Here is a 22,351-nt window from a genome sequence, read left to right as displayed (position 1 = left end):
GGTGATGACAGAAATTACCTAAGCCACGAAGCAAAGGTAACAAAGCTAAGGCTAATCGCTCTTTTTTTCACTCCTCATGGTAATTAATGAAAAAAGAATTAGTAACTAATCATGAATCAAAAGAATTACTGCCATCCTAATTACTAAATTCTAACTCCTAACAAAGAAATTATTCACCTCTCCTCTTTTTCTCTTCCTACTTGGACCAAGCAACTGCTTCAATCTCAGACTGGGCACTTCTGTACAACTCTAGCCTCTTTGCAAGCAATGTACGCCTCTGCATTACCGCCGGATCCTCGTCCAGCAATTTAGCCAACTGTCTTGTCTGCAACGAAAAGTAAATAGTTTTGAAAATCTTATTAGTATAATTCTAATTCAACCTAGCTTAGTTTCTTTGTTCTTTTCAATGCTTTTTGTAAAATTTCATGCTTGTAGGGAACAATCCTCACCTCCTTTGCACCCAACTCTGCGAAGAAATGATCGAGCAAGCAGCGTTTGGCCTCTCGTACTTGACAGTAGACGATGGACTTTGGAATAGCAATCCTTAAACTCGAACAAACCATGTTGACATAGCTTAACACATTGTGTCCTGTTTGTTTCAAACACAAAAAAACCGTGATCATCAATGCAACCACATAACCTGATAAATCTAATGATGAAGTGACGGTAGAATGAAATGGTTGTCAAACGGGCCATGAATATGTATCGTTTTAAAATTGTGTCTCCCAGTTCTTCTTAAGTGATTCAAATCTTGGATATGATTATAGAGGTATTTAGAGCTAGAGAGCAACTCACCAACCCGCCGGAGGTATGCATCATTGTATCTATCGAAGAGTGAGTGTGTCGGATTTCCTCCCTTGTCAATATCTTGAGGAAGCTTGCGGAAAAAGTCAACTGTTAGGTAACCACATTCCATATCTACAAGTTGTAGAGTTGCTCTCTTGCTTTCTTCTTTCATCCTTTCCAGCGACTCAAATGCTGCATTCGCAACTTCTACTCTTAAAGTGGGATACTGCTTTAGTTCCTACATACCAAAGAAGAACCATATATTAAGAGAAAAGATTAGTCATGTTTAGGGACAAATAAGGAATGACAAGCGATGCTGACAAAATATCCTAGATTCCTAATTTACAGACAGAATTCATGAATACAAGGTAATGAACTTACCGTAGTCTCGTTGATGGATTTCTGAGCCAGATCCTTCAATATGCCATGAACCTGAAATCATGATGAGAGACTATTAAGCAAAATGATTCGAAGCACTGACACATTATACATGTTTGTAATGGAAAAAATTGATGCTAGCACCAGCGCTGGAATTAACAGTTGGAGAATTAAAACAAACAAAAGATTGTGCCGAATGCAAATACAAAAATCAACATCTCATGTTATGGAGAAAAACATATTGTGCAGTATCAGTTTTATATGGAGAAAAACGTCTCATATTGTGCAGTATCAGTTCTATATGGAGAAAAACATTCCCATGGTTTAATTGCCTAAGGAGTTACATGCGAAGATATGCATGCATACCGCATCAACAGCCATCTCAGCAGGACCTCTGATGCAAATCAAGGAAGATTCAATGAGGCGACGGTAACCTTGTTCAGGAGCAATTAGATGAGGCTGGTAGCCATCTGCTTCAGTGATTAGCTTTCGGATGTTATCCATTGAAAGATACTTGTCAAACTGCAACCGTTTCAAAGCAGCTGGAAATTGATTGTCAAACACTCCATAAACTTTCTCACCACCAGAGCGCCTGGAGTAATTGAAAATTATCATAAATCCCAAGGTTGAATAGGGAAACCAGAATGAGATGAAAACAAACTTTCCAATTAACTTCAAAAAAGACAATGATAGCACAATACATACACGCCATCCAGATGTTCTTTAAATATCTGATCGAAAGTACGAGAGATTTCCATGATCACATATAATTTTCCCTGCATGTTAAAAAAAACGATCAAACTGACATTAGCAATGCTTATTGTAATACATACAATACAACAATATAGACCACCCAAGAAAACTTGGCTGGGTATACATTACTTATCATGGAAAAAAGGAAAGGATAAGACAAAAGGAACTATGTATATGTATATCCTTACTCCAGCATCAGCAGCAATAGGCTTCCCGAGTCGGCTTAGTTCTGCCTCTAGTTCACCAATAGTTTTGCTGACAAGAGACTGAAGGCCTGGAATTCGAGACTTGATGACAACTTCTAGATGCTGAAGTTTGATTACGTTGAGTGATAGGTAAGAAGTTTATCAGTGAAACAAAAAACAAAAAACAAAAAAACAAAAAAAAAACTGACCACCATTGCAAATGTATCATTAAAAGGAAGCAGACTGGATCTCTTAAGTATGCTTCTCTAACTTTATAATCTATAAGAGCAAATTGCATACCTTGGAAAGCACCCTGCCTAAATGCTCAGAGCCCATCCTGTTTGCAAGATGCCTGTACTCTGGGCTACTAGAAAAATATTCACGCTCTCGACGCCTAGCAGCAATCATATCAACACTCTTGTTTATATCAGCTTGGGAGCGATTGACAATGCCAATCCAGGGGAACTGTAGCTTATATGATCTTCCTTCCAAAATCTGAAAAGTAAAAGTAAAATAAACCCTAGGAACTGGAAACTCTCATGTAGGCAGCCATAACGATACTGTAATGAGACTTTTTGAGTACAAAACAGATCGTGAAAACATGCGTGCAGCATTGATGATCTCAGAGCATCGCCCTTACAATTTACTCATAACATTAGGTTTCACAGACCTAAAACAAGGGATCCTAAAACAAGACAATAAAATGTCACCAAGCAGGTAAACTGCTTTGATTCCACATCTTAAAGGCAAACAGGTTTGCGCTCTTTTTTTCTCTTCCTTTTTCCTCTTTTGGCTATGAATTCAGAAGTGACTTACATCAACTGCATTTGTACCCTGGTCCATAAGATCAATCTTTGTCAGAACTCCAAATGTCCTCTCCCCTGAGAAATGGTACCAAATTTAAAATAAATGTGTGTACATGGAAAATACTCCTAATTAGTGAAATCAGCCACTTTGGAAATGGCATATGTTTTGGTCATCCGAAGACGAGAGCATTTCTCAAAACCAGATGAAACAAAACTTAAACATATGAAATCTTGATATCCTGCTTTCACCTCACTGCTACAAATTAAAACTCATCTTCTTATCTTTTTCGTTCGTTTTCACATCTTCACCCTTCCTGTTTACAACTTGTCAAATTTGTTCACCTGCTCAATCTTATTATTCCATTTTTTTTTTTTTTAATTTTTGGAATTAAGTAGGCTTATTAATCATCCCCACCATGTAGCAATCTTACCTTTAGGATCGACTTCACGAGAGATCTTAATTGCATCAGAAGTAGCAAGATCTTGGTTGGCAGGGGAAATTGCCAAAATAATACAGTTGGGCTGGCAAGAAAAGGCATATTGTTCCAATAAGTTAAGCATATTTCATGAGATGAAACATAAACTCACTGAACATCTCATAGAAACACCAACATACAAGTCTTGTAATCTAATAGCTCATAAATGTTCTTAACAACACAGTAAGAAGATTACTTTCTCGATGAAGGACCTAACCATATCCTCAATGTCCTTCACTGTGCTCTCCGCCTGACCATCTACAAGACCACAAAAATCGACACAATGTCAACTTACATAAGGTGCCAACTTCCAAGGGAATTTATCCAACCCTACATGAAAATTCTTAAAGGAATTTAACTCACCAACAGCGACTTTTGTGAGCCCAGGAAGATCGATCAATGTCAAGTTCACAACTGACAAGATTAAACAAATAGTAAAGATGACTGCGAAAAACTTAGTGAAAGAGAACTAAAACGACTAGAAAAACTTTGTGAGCTCCAAACCGATCAAACCGATTAGCTACGTTCTGATTTTTGTGAATGTCAAATCCAACGATTCAAAGTTTTCGACAATTCTATCTCACCGTTAGGGGAGAAGATACTAAGATGGATAGGAACGGTAGAAATTGCCTTCGAGCGGCCAGTCTCTCTGTCGGTTTCATCAGATATCTCCTGCCTCACGGCAGCTACACATACACAAAGAAACAAGATCAACATTTGCAATGCAGGTCAAGAAACCGAAACAACTTGCAGGAACAACGAAGAAGAAGAAGAAGAAGAAGGAAATTACCAAAATCAGTGAACCGCTTCCTCGGGAGGTGCATAAATTCAGCGTATTCTCTTCCTTCGTCGATCTTATGCAGCTGCAAAACCAGAGGACGCCGCGTAACAATTCCTGAACGCAACGTATTCGAATCAAAACCCGAACCGGAAAACCAATGCGTTCACGTTAGAAACCCAAAACGACGGGGTTTCATGCAGTACCTGAACCGCGAGGAAGAAAGTCCTTGCCTACGACGCTCTCCAACACGGAAGACTTGCCGGAGCTCTGTCGAATCAAGAAAGGAAACGAGAAACTCGATGAGATTGAATTCAAGAAAGCGTGAAATTTGAGAGGGAGATATGAGAAATGAGAGACCTGGCCGCCAACGACGGCGATGGCGGGCAAGGAGTCCCAGAGAGTGGGCATGGCGCCCTCCTCGCCGTGGTCGCCTAGGGCTGTGCATGCCCGCTGTATTTTGTTCACCAGCGATATCAGATTCTCCATCGGACGGACGTTTCGGATCGCTGAGTCGAGTCGTTTCGAGGATCGGTCGGAGGTGGGAGCGTAGAGAGAGAGATAGAAATAACAGAATTTTGGAGGGGTGGAGGAATTCCGGGTCGTTGGTGCGAAAATTTCCGATGCGTCCAAAGTTTGAAAATTGGGCAAGTTTTAGATTAAAAGCCCAAAGAGATGCGTGGACCGATTCTACCGGATCTAAACCTTTTTATGGGCTTTAAACGAATTCATTTTTTAAGCCCAACTCCTAACCATATCGAAAACCGCCTGGCAAAATTTGGTTTTCCTATATTCGTCTCCATATTCAATGGTCTATTCAAATTTTACAATCTAGTGATATATTTTTTTTTATTTGTATGTGACAGGTTTTATGAGTTCAGTTTCAATTTTATTTGTCATCTCTCCCTTAGTGTAAATAAATTGTAGTATAAATATATTATAATATCAAGTGTATAACTGCTTGTCGGAACCAAATTTGCACACTGTCGTAGACAGAGAAGCTAGGCAAATCCGACTACCTGTAAAAGAACAAACAACCACAATTTACCTAAGGTACCGCTAGGGTACTAGTCAAACGCTCCCTAGGATTAGATATTATGTTTTCTCAGGAGTGTGATTATTTGTGGTGCATGTCAATTCATAGATTGTACAAATCTTGAAAAATATAGGAAACCCATATGACCCCTAATCGAATCAGATTTTCGTGTCTTGTGAAACAAGAATAGTCAATCTTAGCAAAGTAGGAGGACTTCGCTTACCTTTACGAAGTATAGCAAGATATGGTGGCATCGCTGGTCCATTTGAGCAGCTCAATCCGATTGGAACTATTAGGTGCATGACCATTCCCAATCTATCTTACTTCGGCCCTAAAAAATCATGGTCCCACATTGCTCTCTATCACTAAAGCCACATGTTCTAAGTCTCAACCCCACTTTAGTCGATTAAATAAGAACTCCACTTATTTATTAAGAAAGGATAACACATTTTCTTGTCCATCCACATGTGATTAACGTATTGTTATTATATAAATGTCATAATTATAACCATTTATGTTTAGTTCTCTGCAAGAAAAATCAATCAAGTTTGAGATCGTTTAATTATTTACATATATTAAATAATTGAATGGTTCATCCTCAAAATTTACTAGTTGCAAAAACTGTCGATTTGTTCAATATATACAAAAGACTAGTAATTTCCAGTTTGGTTTGCAAAAGCAATCCTTTAATAATAATAGAAAAACAATCTTAATTCGGCCACTTTTAATGGAGTGCCAAATAACCCAAAATGTTCCGTTTTCATCCTAAACTCATCATAATCGGGAATCTCCAATAAAATTCCAATGTCAATATACTTAACGGGCTTGCCAAATGTAGTTTACTTTGTAGGTATGGGCCAACATTGTGCTTGGGCTCCACCTTGTGCAAATTGGTTAAGTTGGTGCGTTGACTCTATTTCAGTATGACGTAGTACATCAAATATCATAATACAAATAATTAAATATTTTATTTAAACATCTAATTACTTGAATTATGATTCTTAATGTACTGATTGTATTCCCGACATACTGACAAAATGGCCTTAGAATTGAGTGAACAAAAGTATTGTACAAGTTCAAATTCTGGTCCCATTACCCGTTAGTGAGAGTGGACAGGACGTAAGTGCGAGAACATTCGTGTATCAATTTCCAAAGAAGTCCAAAATAAAAACCTAAGAGAAAAAAAGGTACTCAAGACTCTCTAGCATATTCGTTCCCCATTTGGACGTCCAATGGCAATACCGTAAAATCAACCCATACGCCTTCTTCTCCGCCACAAATTCTCGTCCCATATAAATTCACCATTCCTTCACTATTCCCAGACTCTGCTTCCACCACCTTCTCACATCCTCTCTCTCTCTGTGAAATGCTGACTGAAACCCAAATCCTCTCATGGACTCAGTTGTAACGAAACACTCTCTCACTTCCTTTAATCTCAGCCCCTTTCAATCCACCACCGCCGCAGCAACCTCCTCCTTCTCCTTCTTCAGATTCTCTCACTCCAGAAAACTCAGAACTTCAACGTCTTCAATCTCCTGCTCCCACAGACCGCCTTCCAATCCAAAATACCCAAAACCCAGATGGGAATCTCATAATTTCCCCCGAAATCCCCTCTGGGTTTTGGTCCCGGTCCTCCAAAGCATCAGAGTCTTGGCCTCCTCACGAACCCAGAAGTGGGTTTCTTTCCTACAGGCTTACAGAGGGCCAGAGAGTTTCGTGGAAGCAAAAAGCAATGACTTTTTACACAATAGCGGGATTGGGGTGGCGCTGCTGAGCGTGACGACCAATGCCAAGGTGAAAATTAGTCCTTTCGTGGCGCAATTGGCTGCGAATCCGACCTTTGTTTCGGGGTTTTTCGCATGGTTTATGGCGCAGTCAATGAAGGTTTTGCTGAACTTCTTTGTGGAGAGGAAGTGGGATTTCAGAATATTGTATTCCTCCGGAGGTATGCCGTCGTCGCACTCGGCGTTGTGCACGGCATTGACGACGTCTGTGGCGCTCTGTCACGGTGTCGCGGACTCGCTTTTTCCGGTTAGTTTGGGGTTCAGTCTCATTGTTATGTATGATGCTATTGGTGTTCGACGGCATGCTGGTATGCAAGCAGAGGTAAGCAGTAAATTTCCGTTCTTTCTATTTTTGTTCCAAGTGTTGTACATGTAGTTTTTTATTTTTTGCATATATCTGTAATTTATTTGAGATGTTATTGGTTTCAAGAGGTACTTTTGGTATGATTGATTAGTGTAATATTGCATATTGGTAGGAAGGAGTTATGGAACTTCTAGTGGTCCCAATGGATGAGGTGAGCACAATGAAGTTAATGAAATATAATTACAAATTAGGAGCTAATATTTTACTGAGGATTAAGGGTGACTAGAATCTAGATCATACAGTTGAATGTGATTATCGAGTATGGAGGTTTAAAGTTAATCGATTAAGACGTTGGTGTGGTTGGCCTTTAGTTGGATAGGATCGGGGATGATCTTGGTTTTAGATTATTGGGGTTTTAGAGTTAATGAGGTTGCTGATAGGTAGTGTTGAAGCAATCATCTATGTGAACAATTCATGAAGCGCAGTGCCAAAGCACAATGCAACATCCTTCCTCTTTTTTGTTTCACGTTCGAGTTGCAGTCCTCCTGCAATGCATTCACAAGTTCAGCAAGTTTTAATAGTTTCTTCTCTGCCTGGCCTGTTGAGTGTGCAATGCGTTTGAATACTACGCTTTGATCATCTGTAAACAAGGGCATATGGGCATATTGTGAGAATTTTTTGCAGCTCCCAGTTGATCCTAAAAATTATTTGAAAGCTGAAACAATATAGAAAACTTGAACTTTTGGGCTTTACTTCCGGCGAAGTTTATTTTTGGGGAGTGTATGTAGCTTTAGGTCAGGTTCAATAACTAGGAAACCTTCGTTTTTTTAACTTCTCATAGAACTGAAAGAGAAATTTAAGGCGGTATTAATATCTATAGTATGTATGAATGAGGGGACAATCCTTTGTAATCTCGAGCAATCTCATGCCATTTTAGTCATCTTTGAACCCTTCAATATGTTTTTCGCCAGAAAACCCTCTGTGCATATATGTTGGGCTTTGATAGTTATTACTTCCTGCTGCCGTGTTGTATATACATTTTCATATATATTTTTAATTCTTTTGACACAGGTCCTTAACATAGTCGTTGAGTACTTGTTCGAAGGGCATCCCATCAGCCAGAAAAAGCTCAAGGAACTCCTTGGCCACACTCCCTCCCAGGTTATTGGTGGAGCTCTCCTCGGCATTGTGGTCGCTTTCGTTTGTTGTCAGGGCAGCTTGGTTGCCTCCTGAACCGACCTTGCAGGTAATTTCAGTCGGATTTTTGTTGACACACATCATTCTGGTGTTGACATGGCCAGATAAGTCATTGTACTTTAATTCTTCATTCAAAACCAGAGAGACATTGGTTAAAAAAGTTGATGATAGCAATGTTATTTTGTCCCTCGCAAAACCGATCCCCGGCCCTCACTGACTATGAACAAATTTCAGAAATGTATTCACAGGGCCGGAAATTTGTTGTAAGATGTTTCAGGATTCCCAAGAAGTTGGCCTGAAATTTGGCTTGAAAGGGGACTGCTGTAACTCTGTAAACAATCTGTGTATGATTCTGTGAATAGTTGACGACCTTGGCTTTGTCTCCATAGAAGAAGCTGCAAGATTATTTCATTTTACCCTTCAACCAACACGGCTGGCATTTTTTCGTCTTTGCGAAAAATGGATCAGAGTAGTAATTAATCAAGCATTTGATTTTATTTCGTTCGAGCTATAGCTACTAGCTAGACTTGTTTGAGTTGGGTCTTTTCTTTAACTTACTGCATCTCGAATTTAAACGCTCACCTCTCTTCTTATTTCAACTTACAGTGTAACAATAGTAATATCGCTTATCATAAACATCACGAAAGAGCTCATGAGTGATGGAAGCGTAAATTCTCGAAACATAAGATATCAAATAACTTGAGAGTAAGGTTCTTTTTTGTTGAGAAATGATCATCTCCGGATCTTTTTTGTAAGGATTCTGAGAATTCATAAATTCTGTCGGTTCATCGTACATCGTACGGTTAGTTTTCTTTAAGTACTATTTATATTTAATTTTAAATAATTTTTTTTTAAAAATAATTTCTGATCGTACGATGTATAATAAACGAACAAGATTTATGGATCATTGAGATTCTCATAAAGAGGATCCGGAGAGGATTCATATTATTTTTTATCTTTTAGAGAAATGCTAAAGAGATTTTCTCAAAAGTGAAATTTTCTTCAATCTCATATTTTTGATACAATAATTATTAACCTAAAAAGTTAATATAAAATGATAAAGCAACAGAGAATCCTGAGAATCCATTTCTTGGAGTCTCTTGGCATTTCTCTGTTCTTTATATTTTGATGATGAGGAAGCCGTGATCGACAAGTGTACGACGTTGACCCTCGCATTTAGCTGACACGAGTTTGATTACCGTTTGCTTACAACCTTAGATTGAATCGAACAAGAAACCTGTAATTGTTTGTTCGTCTCCATCTTTGCCTCTTAATCCATACGAAAATTTGAAGAACCCTACAGATATTTTCTCCAAGTCAAATTACGAGAAAATAAAAACCAAAGGTTGAAATCCAGAAACTGCAGGAAGAAGTAAAACAAGAAGAAGAGGAGGAAGAGGAAGTTCCATTATTTTAATGGGCTCCTCCATCTCAAAGAAAAGGAGAGCAAAAGCTGGCCAAAATGCCGGTTCAGGATCATCTGGGTTGGACGAGCATCATGCTGTTCTTGCTTCCCAAACCCCATGCGCCTGATAACCATTTTAGTTTTTCGTTTTTACTTTCTTTTTGAAAATTGAAAACCAAAATCCAAAAGCTTTTTTTTTAGTTATAAAAAATCGACCTGAAGTTTTCGTAATTGAAGTTGGTAACTAAATAAGTTTTCAGATTGAAAACGAAATGGTTATCAAACAGCCTCTTAATTTAAACATTCATCGATGGAAAATATATTGGGTTGATTTTGTTATAATTAAGTTTAATAATCTGATGTTGTACTGATGTTTTGGGAAATGGCAGTTTCTGAGAGTGAGCAGTTCTGAAGTTAAAGACGGGCTCATACACAAGGTCTGTTTCCCTCTTTTTTCTTCAGAATTTGAAGTATTTGTTTACTAATATTTGATTTTACTTTGCATTAATTCTAAAGAATAATTTGGAAAAATTGACCTTTTTTTCTACTGCTTTTATAATTTGATGCTTATTATCAACAGGAAGAGCTCCAGCTTGCCCTTTTCCAAAATCACAAAAAGAGGAACCTCTTTTTAGACAAGGTAAATATGTGGTCTTAAATTAATTCACTCTCTTAACATGCATGATTTTGCGATCTAATGATATTCTTCTTCACTCGTAAGTAAGAGACCTTAAGTTCGATTCTCGTCAAAGTATTATTATGGCAAGCTCAGTGTAAAGCTTAAACTATTCCCCTCCCCTTTTGTAAATAATGTTGTATTCATTTAAAAAAAAAAATGCATGATTTTGATTTTTCATGTGCTAATGTATACTGAAGTGTTTGCATTAGGATTCTAATTCCTAAAATTTCTTTGTTCTGCCATGCTTTGTAGATATTTGATATTTTTTATGTCGACGACAATGGCCGTATTTGCAGAATTTGTTCAAATATTGAGCGTTTTCCACCCAAAAACTCTGACTCAGTCAAAACTACATGTAAGAACTCGACTCGTGATGCATTCGCCAATTCCCATGTGTTCGAAAATTTTCAGTTTTCAATTGGCAGTAGCATTAGCATGTCTTAACTTAAATGTGTAGGCACTAAAATTGATACATACATTGATATGGCAGATGCTTTTAAGTTATATGATCTGAGGCGCACTGGTTACATCGAGCACGAAGAGGTAAGTCCACTCGACTTGGTTTCTCCTTTAGCTAAAAGTCCTTGAGGTTTAAGTTCTTGCTTGCTCCTTCATGAATCGTGATTTTGCTTCAAATGATACAATTTTTAAAACAGTTGAAGGAGATGGTGCTGGCGCTTTTAGACGAGTCTGATCTCGTTCTTTCAGATGATATTGTCGAAATGATTGTGGACAAGGTAAGGATTTTGACTCCGTTTATCTTTGATGATTGCACTTCCCCAGTTTGTGATCTCGATGATTGTAACTTTCTCGTATGTTTCGGACAATCAAGGATGCAGATGGAAAAGCGGATGGTAAAATTGACGAGGAAGAGTGGAAGGAATACGTAGCACAAAACCCTTCTTTGCTGAAAAACATGACTCTTCCATACTTAATGTACGTCCTAAAACCTAAACCTGCGTTCTGCAAACTTTAGTTAGTGTTTTGTAAATCGCTGAACAAGTATCGCATATTTTAGGTCATCCTCGTTATCTCTTGCACCACAAGCATGTGTCTGATATGCCGGTTCATTGGTGTTCTAGTTTTCGTAGAAGTTTTTGGTTTTGCTTGGCTTTTTAACAATGTCCGTATGCGTACGTTCTCTCTGCAGGGACATAACTCTAGCATTTCCCAGCTTTGTGCTGAACAATAAAGCAGAAAGATCTAAACCATGACCTAAAATAGGCAAGAGACCAGAAAGGTTGCTCCCTGCAGGAAATATAGAGAATTTGCAGAAGCGTGCTTGGAGTGTGGAAAAAATTAGCTTTGTGCTGAACATATCTGTTAGCCTACAAGTCATGGCTTGAGTAGAAGACTATTCCGAGTCCGCTTTGTATACGAACACAAAAACTGTACAATGCAACCATGAATCTCATGGAGAGTTCGAGCTGGCGGCATGCTTAACACCATGGATATAGGAGGTTCTAATTGCTCTGTTCCGTCTGCCTTAATTGTTGAAGTTCACTTATTTGTAAGGTCATACTAGGATGTTTTCAAATGGAAAGCATTACGAATAATGCAAACACAATTTTTGTGTGTTGGAAGTGTGTCCAAGATGGCAAAACCTCGGGTTTAACAACGGCACACAGCCCTTTTTATATCTCTCTCGTTACGTGATTAGGTGTAAAGAGATATGCATCATTATAGATAATTAAGTTTAAATGTAAAGATACCGATTCGAGAATGCTTAGAATATAATTAAGAAGGTTATTACAAAGTCGTGAGACCACATGTTGAGATGGAAACAAGGACGGAAACAACTAAATTTTGGATCTAATTAGGACTATTACCCTTTTTTTTTCTTTTTTTTCTTTTTTTTTTAAATTTATCTCTCTCTCTCTTCACATAGACTTTTTGAAAGGGAAGCAGAGCGAGTGTCTTACTTGCTTCGTGTAAGCCCAACCTTCCAAAATTGGTCCAATACGACTCAACTAGCCTTGATTGCGAAGTCCAAAAGGGTAATTATACCAATTTTTTTGTTTGGAAAAAATGTTTTATTCAAACACCAATAAAGAGTAGAAATTTTAAAATAAAAAGTTATCCTAAACTCAAACGTAACTATTAGGAACAAAAGTTGTGTCTTAAAAAGACATGTTCCTAAATAAGTTATCATGAGACAAAACAAAACAAAGGTCTTAGTTTCGATTCTTGCTAAAAGCGAATTTAGACAAATTATTACTTGCTCATTGTGAGGCTAAGTACACCCTCTTCCCTTCCCTTTAGTGTAGATAATATTGCTTGTTCACAAAAGAAAAAGAGAAGTGTTATTAGCACTCCGAGTGTAAAATGAGAATTTTAAAGCGCCAATAACAATTCTCAAGAAAAAATACATATAAAACAAAATATATACAATGCAATCCAAAACAACAACACAAATAGACCAACATTGTACCCTAAAAATACAGAGCTCGATAAAAAATCTTGTTGAAGAATATCACATGGAATAAAACTTCAGAATACGAAAAAAAAAAAAAACAAAAACATAAGAGCGCCACATATACAAGAATTAGAGAATAAAAACTACTTTATCATCTTTAAAACTTTCGGAAAAAAAAATATTTTCTCAATAATTGCAAGCCATGCTGGTCTCTGTGAACCAGCAGGATGATTAAGCCATCTAATTTTTTTATTAGGTTTGATTCTCTCAGAATACGAATTTAAACTATATTATTACTAACATATTGTGAGGTTAAACTCATCCCCTAGTCTAGATAATATCGCTTGTTAAAAAAAAAAAAAAATTATATTCTAATATTTCCTTTACAATTTGGCATTTGAGCAACTTCGTTTTTAAAATTTCAAAATGTGGCAATCGGATCCTTACTTTCTTTCATTCAGTAAAAAAGAATATTCTTTTTGTTTGGTCGAAAAGGCTGGTTCCTTTTTTTTACTCAGTCATTTCTAATAATTCCAAACAAAATTAAACACCGATTAATCAGCAATTAGACACGTGGCTTTTCCTAATTGGGCAAGCCACGCTGCTTAAAGGGCGTTTAACTTTTCCCACCGTCTTTCTCCTTAACTTGGTCAGCACTTCAACTGTCTGTCGCGTTGCTTCTGCGAACATTCCCACGGCAATTTAATTAATTAATTAAAAATATAAATTACTTATTCGTCGTCAAAATCCAACACCTCACCTCTCCTCTCTCCACTCCTCACATCTCACCGTCTACACGCTTCTTCCTTCCCCTTCCTCTCTCATTTTCCCCCGAATTACGTACCCTAAGCTGCTACACGACAAATCGCAATCGAGCTGAATTCTCTTCAGTCACTCCCTTCTTTCCGGTTCTTCCTTCTCGGTAAGAATCGTGATCGATCTTTGTTATTGATTTGCCCCTGTAACTTGTTATTGGTAATTTGTTGGGTCCAATTTGTAGGATTTTGTTTTGCCGATTGGTTTGTGGGTTCTTGGATTTGTACTTGGGGTCTGTAATTTCGGTTTGTAGGTGATGGATTTATAGGGGTTGGATCTGTGGGTACTTTTTCCCTTTTCTTTTGGAGGGGAGGAGGGTATTCAAGTTTGTTCCTTTTGTTGTATAGTTTGTGAAAATTGAATCTAGGGTTTGTTTGATCATCTGGGTATTAATCGGGTGGTCAATTTAGGGTTAGATATGGCTGCATTCTTGTAAATATGTGTATAGTTTTCCTAGGGTTTGAAGGTTCTGCATTGATTTGAAGAGCTTTTTGACCTTCTTGGAAAATTTCGAATTAAGAGCATAATGTCGTCCGCCGGTATTGCTACTCTTACTCCGGCTCACTGTGAGCCCGGGTTTCCCCAACCGTGTATGTCTTTGGATGAATCGATATTGATATATCTCTCTGTGTCTGGGTCAACTACTCCCATGAGTGTTTTGGAATCGGACTCTATTGAGTCAGTGAAGCTTAGGATACAAACCTACAAAGGGTTTGTTGCTAAGAAGCAAAAGTTAGTTTGTGGAGGTAGAGAACTGGCTAGGAGCAATTCCATACTCCGGGAATACGGGGTAACGGATGGGAATATTCTACATTTGGTCCTTAGGCTTTCTGACCTTCAAGAGATCAATGTCCAAACAACTTGCGGGAAAGAGTTTACCTTCCATGTCGAACGTGGTAAAGATGTTGGATATGTGAAACAAAAGATTGCAAAGAAGAATAAAGAGTTTGTTGATCTAGAAAAACAAGAAGTTGTGTGTGATGGGAAACAACTTGAAGATCAGAGACTTATTGATGACTTATGTAAACATAATGATGCTGTCTTACATCTGTTGGTTCGGAAGTCTGCAAAAGTTAGGGCCAGACCAGTTGAGAAGAACTTTGAATTGTCAGTTGTGGCATCACAGTTGGATGATGGAAAAAATTATGAAGTTGGTGGAGATAATGTGAAGCGACAGTATGATGCTGGTCAGCATGACTTTAAGAGAGGTTATGAAGTTGTGCCGAGAAAACCTCCTGACAGGGGTTTTTTGTTGGAGCCTGTCATTGTTAACCCCAAGATTGAATTACCTTCCCAGATTTGGGACATGGTTAATGACACGTCTGACGGACTACATGGTGGGAGTTATCCAATTAGGTCCATGGAGGGTACTGGAGGAGCGTATTTTATGCCAGACTCTTCAGGTCAAAAGTATGTATCTGTTTTTAAGCCAATTGATGAGGAGCCTATGGCTCAAAACAATCCGAGGGGGCTGCCATTGTCATTGGATGGTGAAGGATTGAAAAGGGGAACAAGAGTTGGAGAAGGAGCACTTAGAGAAGTGGCTGCTTACCTCTTGGATCATCCAATGGGTGGGCATCGCATGCTGTTTGGTAATGCAAAGGGCTTTGCTGGGGTCCCCCCAACATTTATTGTCAAGTGCTTTCATAAAGTGTTCAACCATCCTGGGGATGCTACTGTTAAGGTCGGGTCCTTGCAGAAGTTCATGGAGAATAGTGGAAGTTGTGAAGACATGGGCCCTACAGCTTTCCCAACTGAGGAAGTGCATAAGATTTCTGTTTTGGATATCAGATTGGCAAATGCGGACAGGCATGCCGGAAACATTTTGCTGGGCAAAGAGGGTGAAGATGGCCGGACTGTGCTGATTCCAATTGATCATGGGTACTGCTTACCTGAAACGGTAAGTACATTCACTTAAACTTTTATTAACTGGCAGTGATTTGTCCTTGTTGCCATTTTGTTATTGTTTTTGGCGTTTCTTTTCTCGTTTTCCTGAAATTTATCTGCATCATATAGTCATCAGCTCATTGCCATGACATTATCTAGGAGATTTATTTTCATTTTTGTTTTCTGATATTGTAATACTAATTTCATGTGCATTGTCTTGTTCCTGCAGTTTGAAGACATTACATTTGACTGGTTGTATTGGCCACAAGCACGCAAGCCTTATGCTGACGAGGTCATTGATTACATCAAATCACTGGATGCAGAAGAAGATATTGCCCTTTTGAAGTTCCATGGATGGTACATGCCCCGCAAATGTGCTCGCACACTACGCATTTCAACCATGCTGTTGAAGAAAGGGGCAGAGAGACAGTTCACTCCCTTTGCCATAGGAAACATAATGTGCAGAAAAACCTTGAACAAGGAATCCGTCATTGAGGAGATAGTGCAAGAAGCAGAGGATTCTGTGCTCCCTGATTCAAGTGAAGATGCTTTTCTTGAGGCCGTGTCCCAAATTATGGACCGTCGCCTTGATGAGATTGCAAGATCACCTTCGTAACGGGATGCTGAATCATGTGGAGAACATAGGTACATAAAATGTGTATGACCATGTGATCAGCGTACATATGTTTGTATAGCAAGAGGACTAGCCCTCCTTTTGCCCATACACCTTCAATTTCGTATCCGTTTTTTCATTATAGACCGCAGTTTCTTTTGTATTCGTGCTTTTCCTTACAGACCAAAATCCAGTTTCGGTTGACTTGTAGTGAAGTTCGTGGTTCATTTCGTGACAATTTCTAATCCATTTGTAATAGCACTGAAGTTTGTTTTGAAGACAGAAAATTTCATTTGTTAGGTTTGGGATGCTTTTTTTGTTCTGGATACTGCATGTTCCAAAAATGCATATCAGACAACTATATTTTGATAAATGTTTAAGAATAAAATAGGAAAATGGCAACTTGTTGGCATTGGTGGTTGATACAATCGGAAATGTTTCGGTTTTAATGAATTAAATGAGCCATTTGATTTGTTGGACCCATCAGGTACGTTGAAACTCACATGTACTGTGGGCAAAATCTACAATACCACGTTGCATCCAATGCTACGGTGAAACATATCGTATACACTCGTCACTTCCACCTACTCCATTAATACTCCGGTGCACTCAGTCGATGCATTTTCCGGCTTGTTAAATTAAGTTGGAATTACAATAAGATAAAAGGGCAAAATCCAATGAGGTTGGAAATTATTCACAAATTAAAGCAAATATATAGGAATTAATATTTAAGGAACCAGCTCCGAAGACGTGTTGTTGCAAGTGACCACTCGGAGTCGGAATTGGGAGCTAGCTGAACTGCTGCAATGGCTAGTCTTTGGGTGAGAAGAATGGGCAACATGCACAATTGACTATTGCAACTTCTGCGCCGGTGTAACGTTGACTTCGGTAATAGGTAACCTGAAAGGTAAATGCTTGGCACCAAATCATGGAGCTCCGGGTACTTTGTACAGAGTTTGTCCAGCGTTTGTGCAGCGACCAGAATAAGCATGCGGAGTTTGACATTACCATGAACTTCTTACATGCTCGATTACTGTTGTCTCTCGGAGCATACATATGAAGCATCACCTTTCTTTCTTGCTGGGCTTCTTCAGCATTTTCTTCGATCTTTTTGTGCAATCAAAGACTTCAAGACGTAAGAAAATGTTCATACTAAGAAAATAAAATGCTGTGGTAAAATAACACAAATCAATGCTTTGGTGTTCCGTGCTAGTTAAGTATTGCATGGAAACAACTCCATCAGATTGACGGACTTACTTCTTAGCAGGCTTGCCGCTGAAACCAATTGCACTCTTCATCGTCTGTGTTGGTCTTTTTCTGTGATCAAGACAGTCAGGATGCAAAAATGTGACTACTTTGAAAACAGAATACAATGAAATCGTGTCCCATAAACCAGGTAAGTATTGTATGGAAACAACTTTATTAAAGTTAAGAAATTACTTCATAATAGGTTTGCCGCTGAACCCAAATACACCTTTCATCAACGAGCTTATATCCATAGAGCGCTCCTGCATGATCTTATCATGGTATATTTTGCTGCCAATCTCACTGATCTGATCCTCCACTTCTTCCAAAGTTTGGTCCACATTGAGCGGAAGCTCTCCTTTCCTAATGACAGTTACACCGAAGCCATTTGTTTTGGCTTCCTGAAAAACATCCTGGAGAGGAGATAAGTGGACAGTTCAGATAAATCGGTCACCCACCTCAACAGATCAATAAAGATTAGACTGAACAATTAAAGGGGAACAATTGAACAGCAGTCGGGAAAGAGATTTAATCTGTGAGTGGGATAGCATATGAAAACCATAGAGTCTCACATCTCAAGTCTCGTCTTAAAATGAAAAAACCTTACGAGTCCTGTTAACTGAGTGATATTGAAAACATAAAATGGCCATTCCACACAAGTTGGCCTCTCTTGAGAGAATATAATTTGCTAAGACCATGAATTGCAAGAAATTTTCAACAGCTGCAACTGAAGAATGCTGATCTTCAGAACTGAAAACAAACTAATTCTTTACCTTAGGTGGCTGGGCAACAACAAAGGCATGGCCATTCCCATGTGTTTCCATTTGAGCCTGGATGATATAACAGAGATTTTTGCAATCATTACTGTCCTCGAAAGCAATCACATGGTACGGCTTCGGTTCCAATTCAAGATCCGCAGCCATCTCCAATGAATAAAATCCAATCCTTTGTTCTTCATTATCAACTGTGTACAGCTCAATGCACTGGTAAGTACAGAGAGAATTAACTACTGGTTGAGTATTGGGGAAAAATATCTACATAAAGCTTAAAATCAAGGCGGATGTTAAAAACCAAATAGATGTGGAATAAGGATTAGAGGTTTGAAACCCAGGACCTCCTGGAACTTGAATATAGTGTTAGATGACAACTAATTCCAGAAGATGAAACTATTGGGGAATGAACTGACAGCACAAATCAAGCTTAAAAAATTGCAGAAAAGTCGAAGTGCATATCTAGCTTACCAGCACATAAGGCAGATCTAACCACCACAAGTAATCTTCTTTCTTATCTTCTGCATATTCACGGTATTTGCTCACTACAGCCTGTGGCCCAAACAATTCCATCTCCCTCTTAAGCTTGCTGAGTTTCTTTTCCATGAATTCCTTACTTTTTTCAGGCATTCTATCCATAAGATCAGCAGCTTCCTGTATTTCTTTTTCAGTGATCCATCGATCTAAACCCTTCCCCATGTCCCTCATAGTGGATTTAATTTCTGGGTCTGTCTCCGCATTGTAGGATTCCAAAAACCCCTGAGACCATTTTTTCGTGTGTTGCCAAAACTCCTTTCCTGATTTTTTGCCAGTTCTAACAGAACCATCACTCCCTTCTATAATTGTCTTTGAACTGCTAATATCCTTCTTATTTGGGTCATTGGTTATGGAAGTAGCAGCAATACTCTCATGGGATTGGGATCCTGTTGAGTTCTGAAGAAAGTTCTGCTCATCTTTATTCACCGAAATCTCACTATTCTCAGCAAAAATTGTCATCCGCTGCTCTTGCAAATAATTCAAGAACTCCGGACTCTTTTCTATTGGGGGACCTTTCCAGCGGGGTATAATTTTCTCTGGTGAATCATAGATGCTGATACCATCTACAAGGAAAGCAAAATATTAGTCCAAGCAAAATATGTATTCAAGAAAAATCAAATATCCAATCTTCTCATTAGTTGGAAAGATTTAAACCTAAAAGCTACCATAACTACAGCCCTCCATTTTCCATGTCCAAGAGAAAGATTATATTAACAAATAGTCGGCCTAACAAGCGGTCAATGGATCTAGTTATGTAAGGAACCGGTTTAGCTAACAAATACAAAGAGAAGAGTAAACTACCACCAGAAAACCTACGAGGCCTATCGAACTGGTTGCAGTAAAAACTTGAAATATCTCACCATAGTGAGAATGCTGTACAATTAAATTGACCCTTTCTGAAAAGTAGATCAATAGGTATGTGTCCAAAAATTACCTGCACCATAATTGAGGTTTTCAATGTTCGCATGGAGCAACTCATGCAGTTTTGTCAGCTTTTTATTCTCTGTCTCAACTTTCTTCTCAAGACCCTTGAAGAATGCATCCTTATCTTCAGCATCCATCATATGAAACGGATCCCGTCCTGCCAATTCATTATCTCGGACTTGAAGCACAATTTCCCTAAGACTATCATCTTTCATCCATTCATGTTCACTGTCATCTTCTTCATTAGATCCAAGCTTAGTCATGTCCGAACTCATAATTGATTCTTGATCTGCTTTTCCTTTTGAAACCATGTAATTATCTCTAAAACCAACTCCAATCTTCTTAGCTATAGGTTCAAATTCCTTAAAGTTTTCCTCCATCCACTTCTCATATTTAACAGATGGTTCTGTCATTGAATCACTGTTACTACTTTCATGATCTAAAGAAACCTGTTCCTTTTGATCATCATCCATGAAGTGTCTTTTCTCGGTTTCATCAGGTTTATCACTCTTTATAGCTTCAAATTTTTCATCCTTCAGATCATAATCTTCAGAAGCATTTTCGGTAGATGGAGGATCTGATGTTTCATCTGGAATCACATGAGCTAAAACATTGTTGACCACGAACCCTCCCTGGCTTCCATTGTTACCAAAGTCTTTATCACTTCGTAGCCTTCCAAGAACATCACTTCTGGGGACAGGTTCAAATCGGGGCTCTTCATTTAGCTTTGTTTTGTCATGTTTTTTGGAAAGATACTCCCTAGCTTCTTTCACTGATCTTATAACCCTTGGTTTGACTTGACGGGTACCATTGCTGGACTTGCTGGACTCCCTAAAAGGAGCATTGTCTGGTAACTGCAAATTCCGTTTACAGTCTGTTACATCCCGGTTAGTGCTTTCCCTATCATCTGAAACTTCTATATTCAAAATACTAGAAGTTTGATTATGCCCGTCCTCAACAAAGTCTAACTTTTTAATAGAAGAAGTATCATCACGACCCTCACTTTGCCTGAAATCTCCATTTACAAGGTTGGTTAGAATATTTGCTTCCCCTTCTCCATGCCGTTTGACAGTTTCTATTTCATCCGAATTTTCATTCACACTTCCATCTGAAATTTCATCATTCAGAGTCTGAATATCGTTTCTATCCCTATCCCTGCTCTCAATTTCTCGCGCTTGCCTGGCCATATTTCTGATTTCATGAACTTTATCATCAAAATCTGTATTCACAGCAGCAGTCATGGAACTTGGAGAAACTTGTAGAGCCAGGTTACCATTTGATGATTTTTCTCTCACAATAACCTTCATAAGTTCTTGCTTGTCAAGGCTAGGCTTTTTAAAGGAACCCAGTGGCAGTTCTGGAGCTGCTTGAACAACTTCCACACTGCTCGGTTCTAACATCTCTTTCTCCTTTCTTGCTTTGATCTTTCTCCTCATCATTTCCTTCTCCAATTCCGAGTACCGCTCTTCTTTATTTCCAAAAGTGAATAACTTCTTCAATGCCCACAACGCAATGACACCATACAACACCAATCTCCCAACTCGAGATAGCTTTGGTATCAACTCAGGTCCAAGAGTAAAACCCTGAATCGCCTTCACAAGACCCTCACCCTCACCCTCATTAACAAACTTGGCTATGGAACTATTCCTCGGAATCCCATTGTTCCCTCTCTCCATCTCTCTAGCTAAACTCTCCGCCTGCAAAATTTTCAGGTTCACCTCCGCCGAGCCCTCCAATTCTTCTCGCTCAACCCGGCTTCTCCTCAAGATTTCATCCTCATTAACCGAAACTGCTTTCACACTACCATCAGAATCTTGGACAACAGTAAAAATATGACCCGAACCAATGCCCCAGTACTCAGTATCCCTCTTATACTGCTCCATCCAACTCTCCCATTTACTCAACAAAACCGAATCACCAAGACGTTTCGAATTCGATTCTTCTACATTACCCGTTTCAGCTACACTATCATCAGCAACCCCATTACCAAATTTGCTCTCTTTCGCACCATCGTCAGAAACCAAATTGCTAAATTGACTCTCAGAATCAACAAAATTACTATTCAAAAACTGAAATTCAGAACTTGGGTTTAAAGGAATTGAATTCTGGTTCACCTTTTGCCCGTCAGTGAGCTTCTTCCTCAGCGAGTTTCTGCGGCTGGTGGGCCCACCGAACTGAGCGAAAGCTCGAAACTTTCTGCTGTTACAGGAGAGTAAATAGATGGAAAATGATGGGTTTTTGTGGAAATCGAAGGTGCGAATGTTGTACCGAAATGGGGTTTTCTTGTTCGGAGATTTGACGGGAAATTTGGAAGGGAAAGGTGAAGTGAGAGAGAGAACCTCCATGGATGAAGATTGAGAGGTTACATTCAGAGCTTTCGCGGAGATTTTGGAGGGGTTTTTCAGTATTTGTCAGTTGGTATATTATGACACGTCGTTCATGAAGGAGAACGACATGTAACATATGTCGTACTAATTAAAGATTTCAAAGGCTAGCATTTTTTGGGTGAACAAATATGATGCTCTACACATTAGCATGCCACATATGCGGAGAAGTAATAGTAGTAGTAAGTACTT

General features: G+C 38.7%; 5 protein-coding genes across 7 annotated transcripts; 3 read left to right on the top strand and 2 right to left on the bottom strand.

Annotated features, from left to right (window-relative positions):
* Positions 1-27: 27 nt before the first annotated feature.
* On the bottom strand, positions 28-4,654 carry LOC137721016 (phragmoplastin DRP1B). Of its 3 annotated transcripts, none has more exons than XM_068460143.1 (16): positions 4,523-4,654; positions 4,369-4,432; positions 4,175-4,279; positions 3,969-4,070; positions 3,748-3,798; positions 3,581-3,642; positions 3,340-3,430; positions 2,919-2,983; positions 2,403-2,597; positions 2,106-2,225; positions 1,870-1,940; positions 1,531-1,756; positions 1,168-1,218; positions 796-1,024; positions 450-589; positions 28-325 (listed from the first exon to the last, which is right to left on the bottom strand). In XM_068460143.1, the coding sequence occupies exons 1-16, from the start codon at positions 4,649-4,651 to the stop codon at positions 197-199; spliced, it is 1,830 nt and encodes a 609-aa protein (XP_068316244.1). In that variant the 5' UTR covers positions 4,652-4,654; the 3' UTR covers positions 28-196. The 3 variants fall into 3 exon arrangements, with proteins under 3 accessions (XP_068316244.1, XP_068316242.1, XP_068316243.1); XM_068460141.1 differs by having other exon boundaries at positions 1,168-1,200; positions 4,523-4,651; XM_068460142.1 differs by lacking the exon at positions 3,748-3,798 and having other exon boundaries at positions 4,523-4,651.
* A 1,884-nt stretch (positions 4,655-6,538) lies between these two features.
* LOC137721135 (uncharacterized) lies at positions 6,539-8,900 on the top strand. Its single transcript, XM_068460248.1, has 2 exons — positions 6,539-7,304; positions 8,358-8,900. Exons 1-2 carry the CDS (start codon positions 6,591-6,593, stop codon positions 8,517-8,519), a joined length of 876 nt encoding a protein of 291 aa, XP_068316349.1. The 5' UTR covers positions 6,539-6,590; the 3' UTR covers positions 8,520-8,900.
* A 999-nt stretch (positions 8,901-9,899) lies between these two features.
* LOC137719780 (calcineurin B-like protein 7) lies at positions 9,900-11,781 on the top strand. Its single transcript, XM_068458803.1, has 8 exons — positions 9,900-9,986; positions 10,278-10,325; positions 10,469-10,528; positions 10,820-10,922; positions 11,058-11,110; positions 11,224-11,304; positions 11,400-11,503; positions 11,718-11,781. The coding sequence occupies exons 1-8, from the start codon at positions 9,900-9,902 to the stop codon at positions 11,779-11,781; spliced, it is 600 nt and encodes a 199-aa protein (XP_068314904.1).
* A 1,953-nt stretch (positions 11,782-13,734) lies between these two features.
* LOC137719651 (phosphatidylinositol 4-kinase gamma 4-like) lies at positions 13,735-16,602 on the top strand. The gene is made up of 2 exons (XM_068458687.1): positions 13,735-15,699; positions 15,916-16,602. Exons 1-2 carry the CDS (start codon positions 14,326-14,328, stop codon positions 16,300-16,302), a joined length of 1,761 nt encoding a protein of 586 aa, XP_068314788.1. The 5' UTR covers positions 13,735-14,325; the 3' UTR covers positions 16,303-16,602.
* A 261-nt stretch (positions 16,603-16,863) lies between these two features.
* On the bottom strand, positions 16,864-22,185 carry LOC137719650 (uncharacterized). The gene is made up of 6 exons (XM_068458686.1): positions 19,786-22,185; positions 18,786-19,414; positions 18,318-18,527; positions 17,740-17,957; positions 17,557-17,616; positions 16,864-17,412 (listed from the first exon to the last, which is right to left on the bottom strand). The coding sequence occupies exons 1-6, from the start codon at positions 22,118-22,120 to the stop codon at positions 17,364-17,366; spliced, it is 3,501 nt and encodes a 1,166-aa protein (XP_068314787.1). The 5' UTR covers positions 22,121-22,185; the 3' UTR covers positions 16,864-17,363.
* Positions 22,186-22,351: the final 166 nt, after the last annotated feature.

The sequence above is a fragment of the Pyrus communis genome, chromosome 16, assembly GCF_963583255.1.
Source record: "Pyrus communis chromosome 16, drPyrComm1.1, whole genome shotgun sequence".
NCBI lineage: Eukaryota > Viridiplantae > Streptophyta > Magnoliopsida > Rosales > Rosaceae > Pyrus > Pyrus communis.
This window is presented reverse-complemented; position numbering and strand designations above follow the sequence as displayed.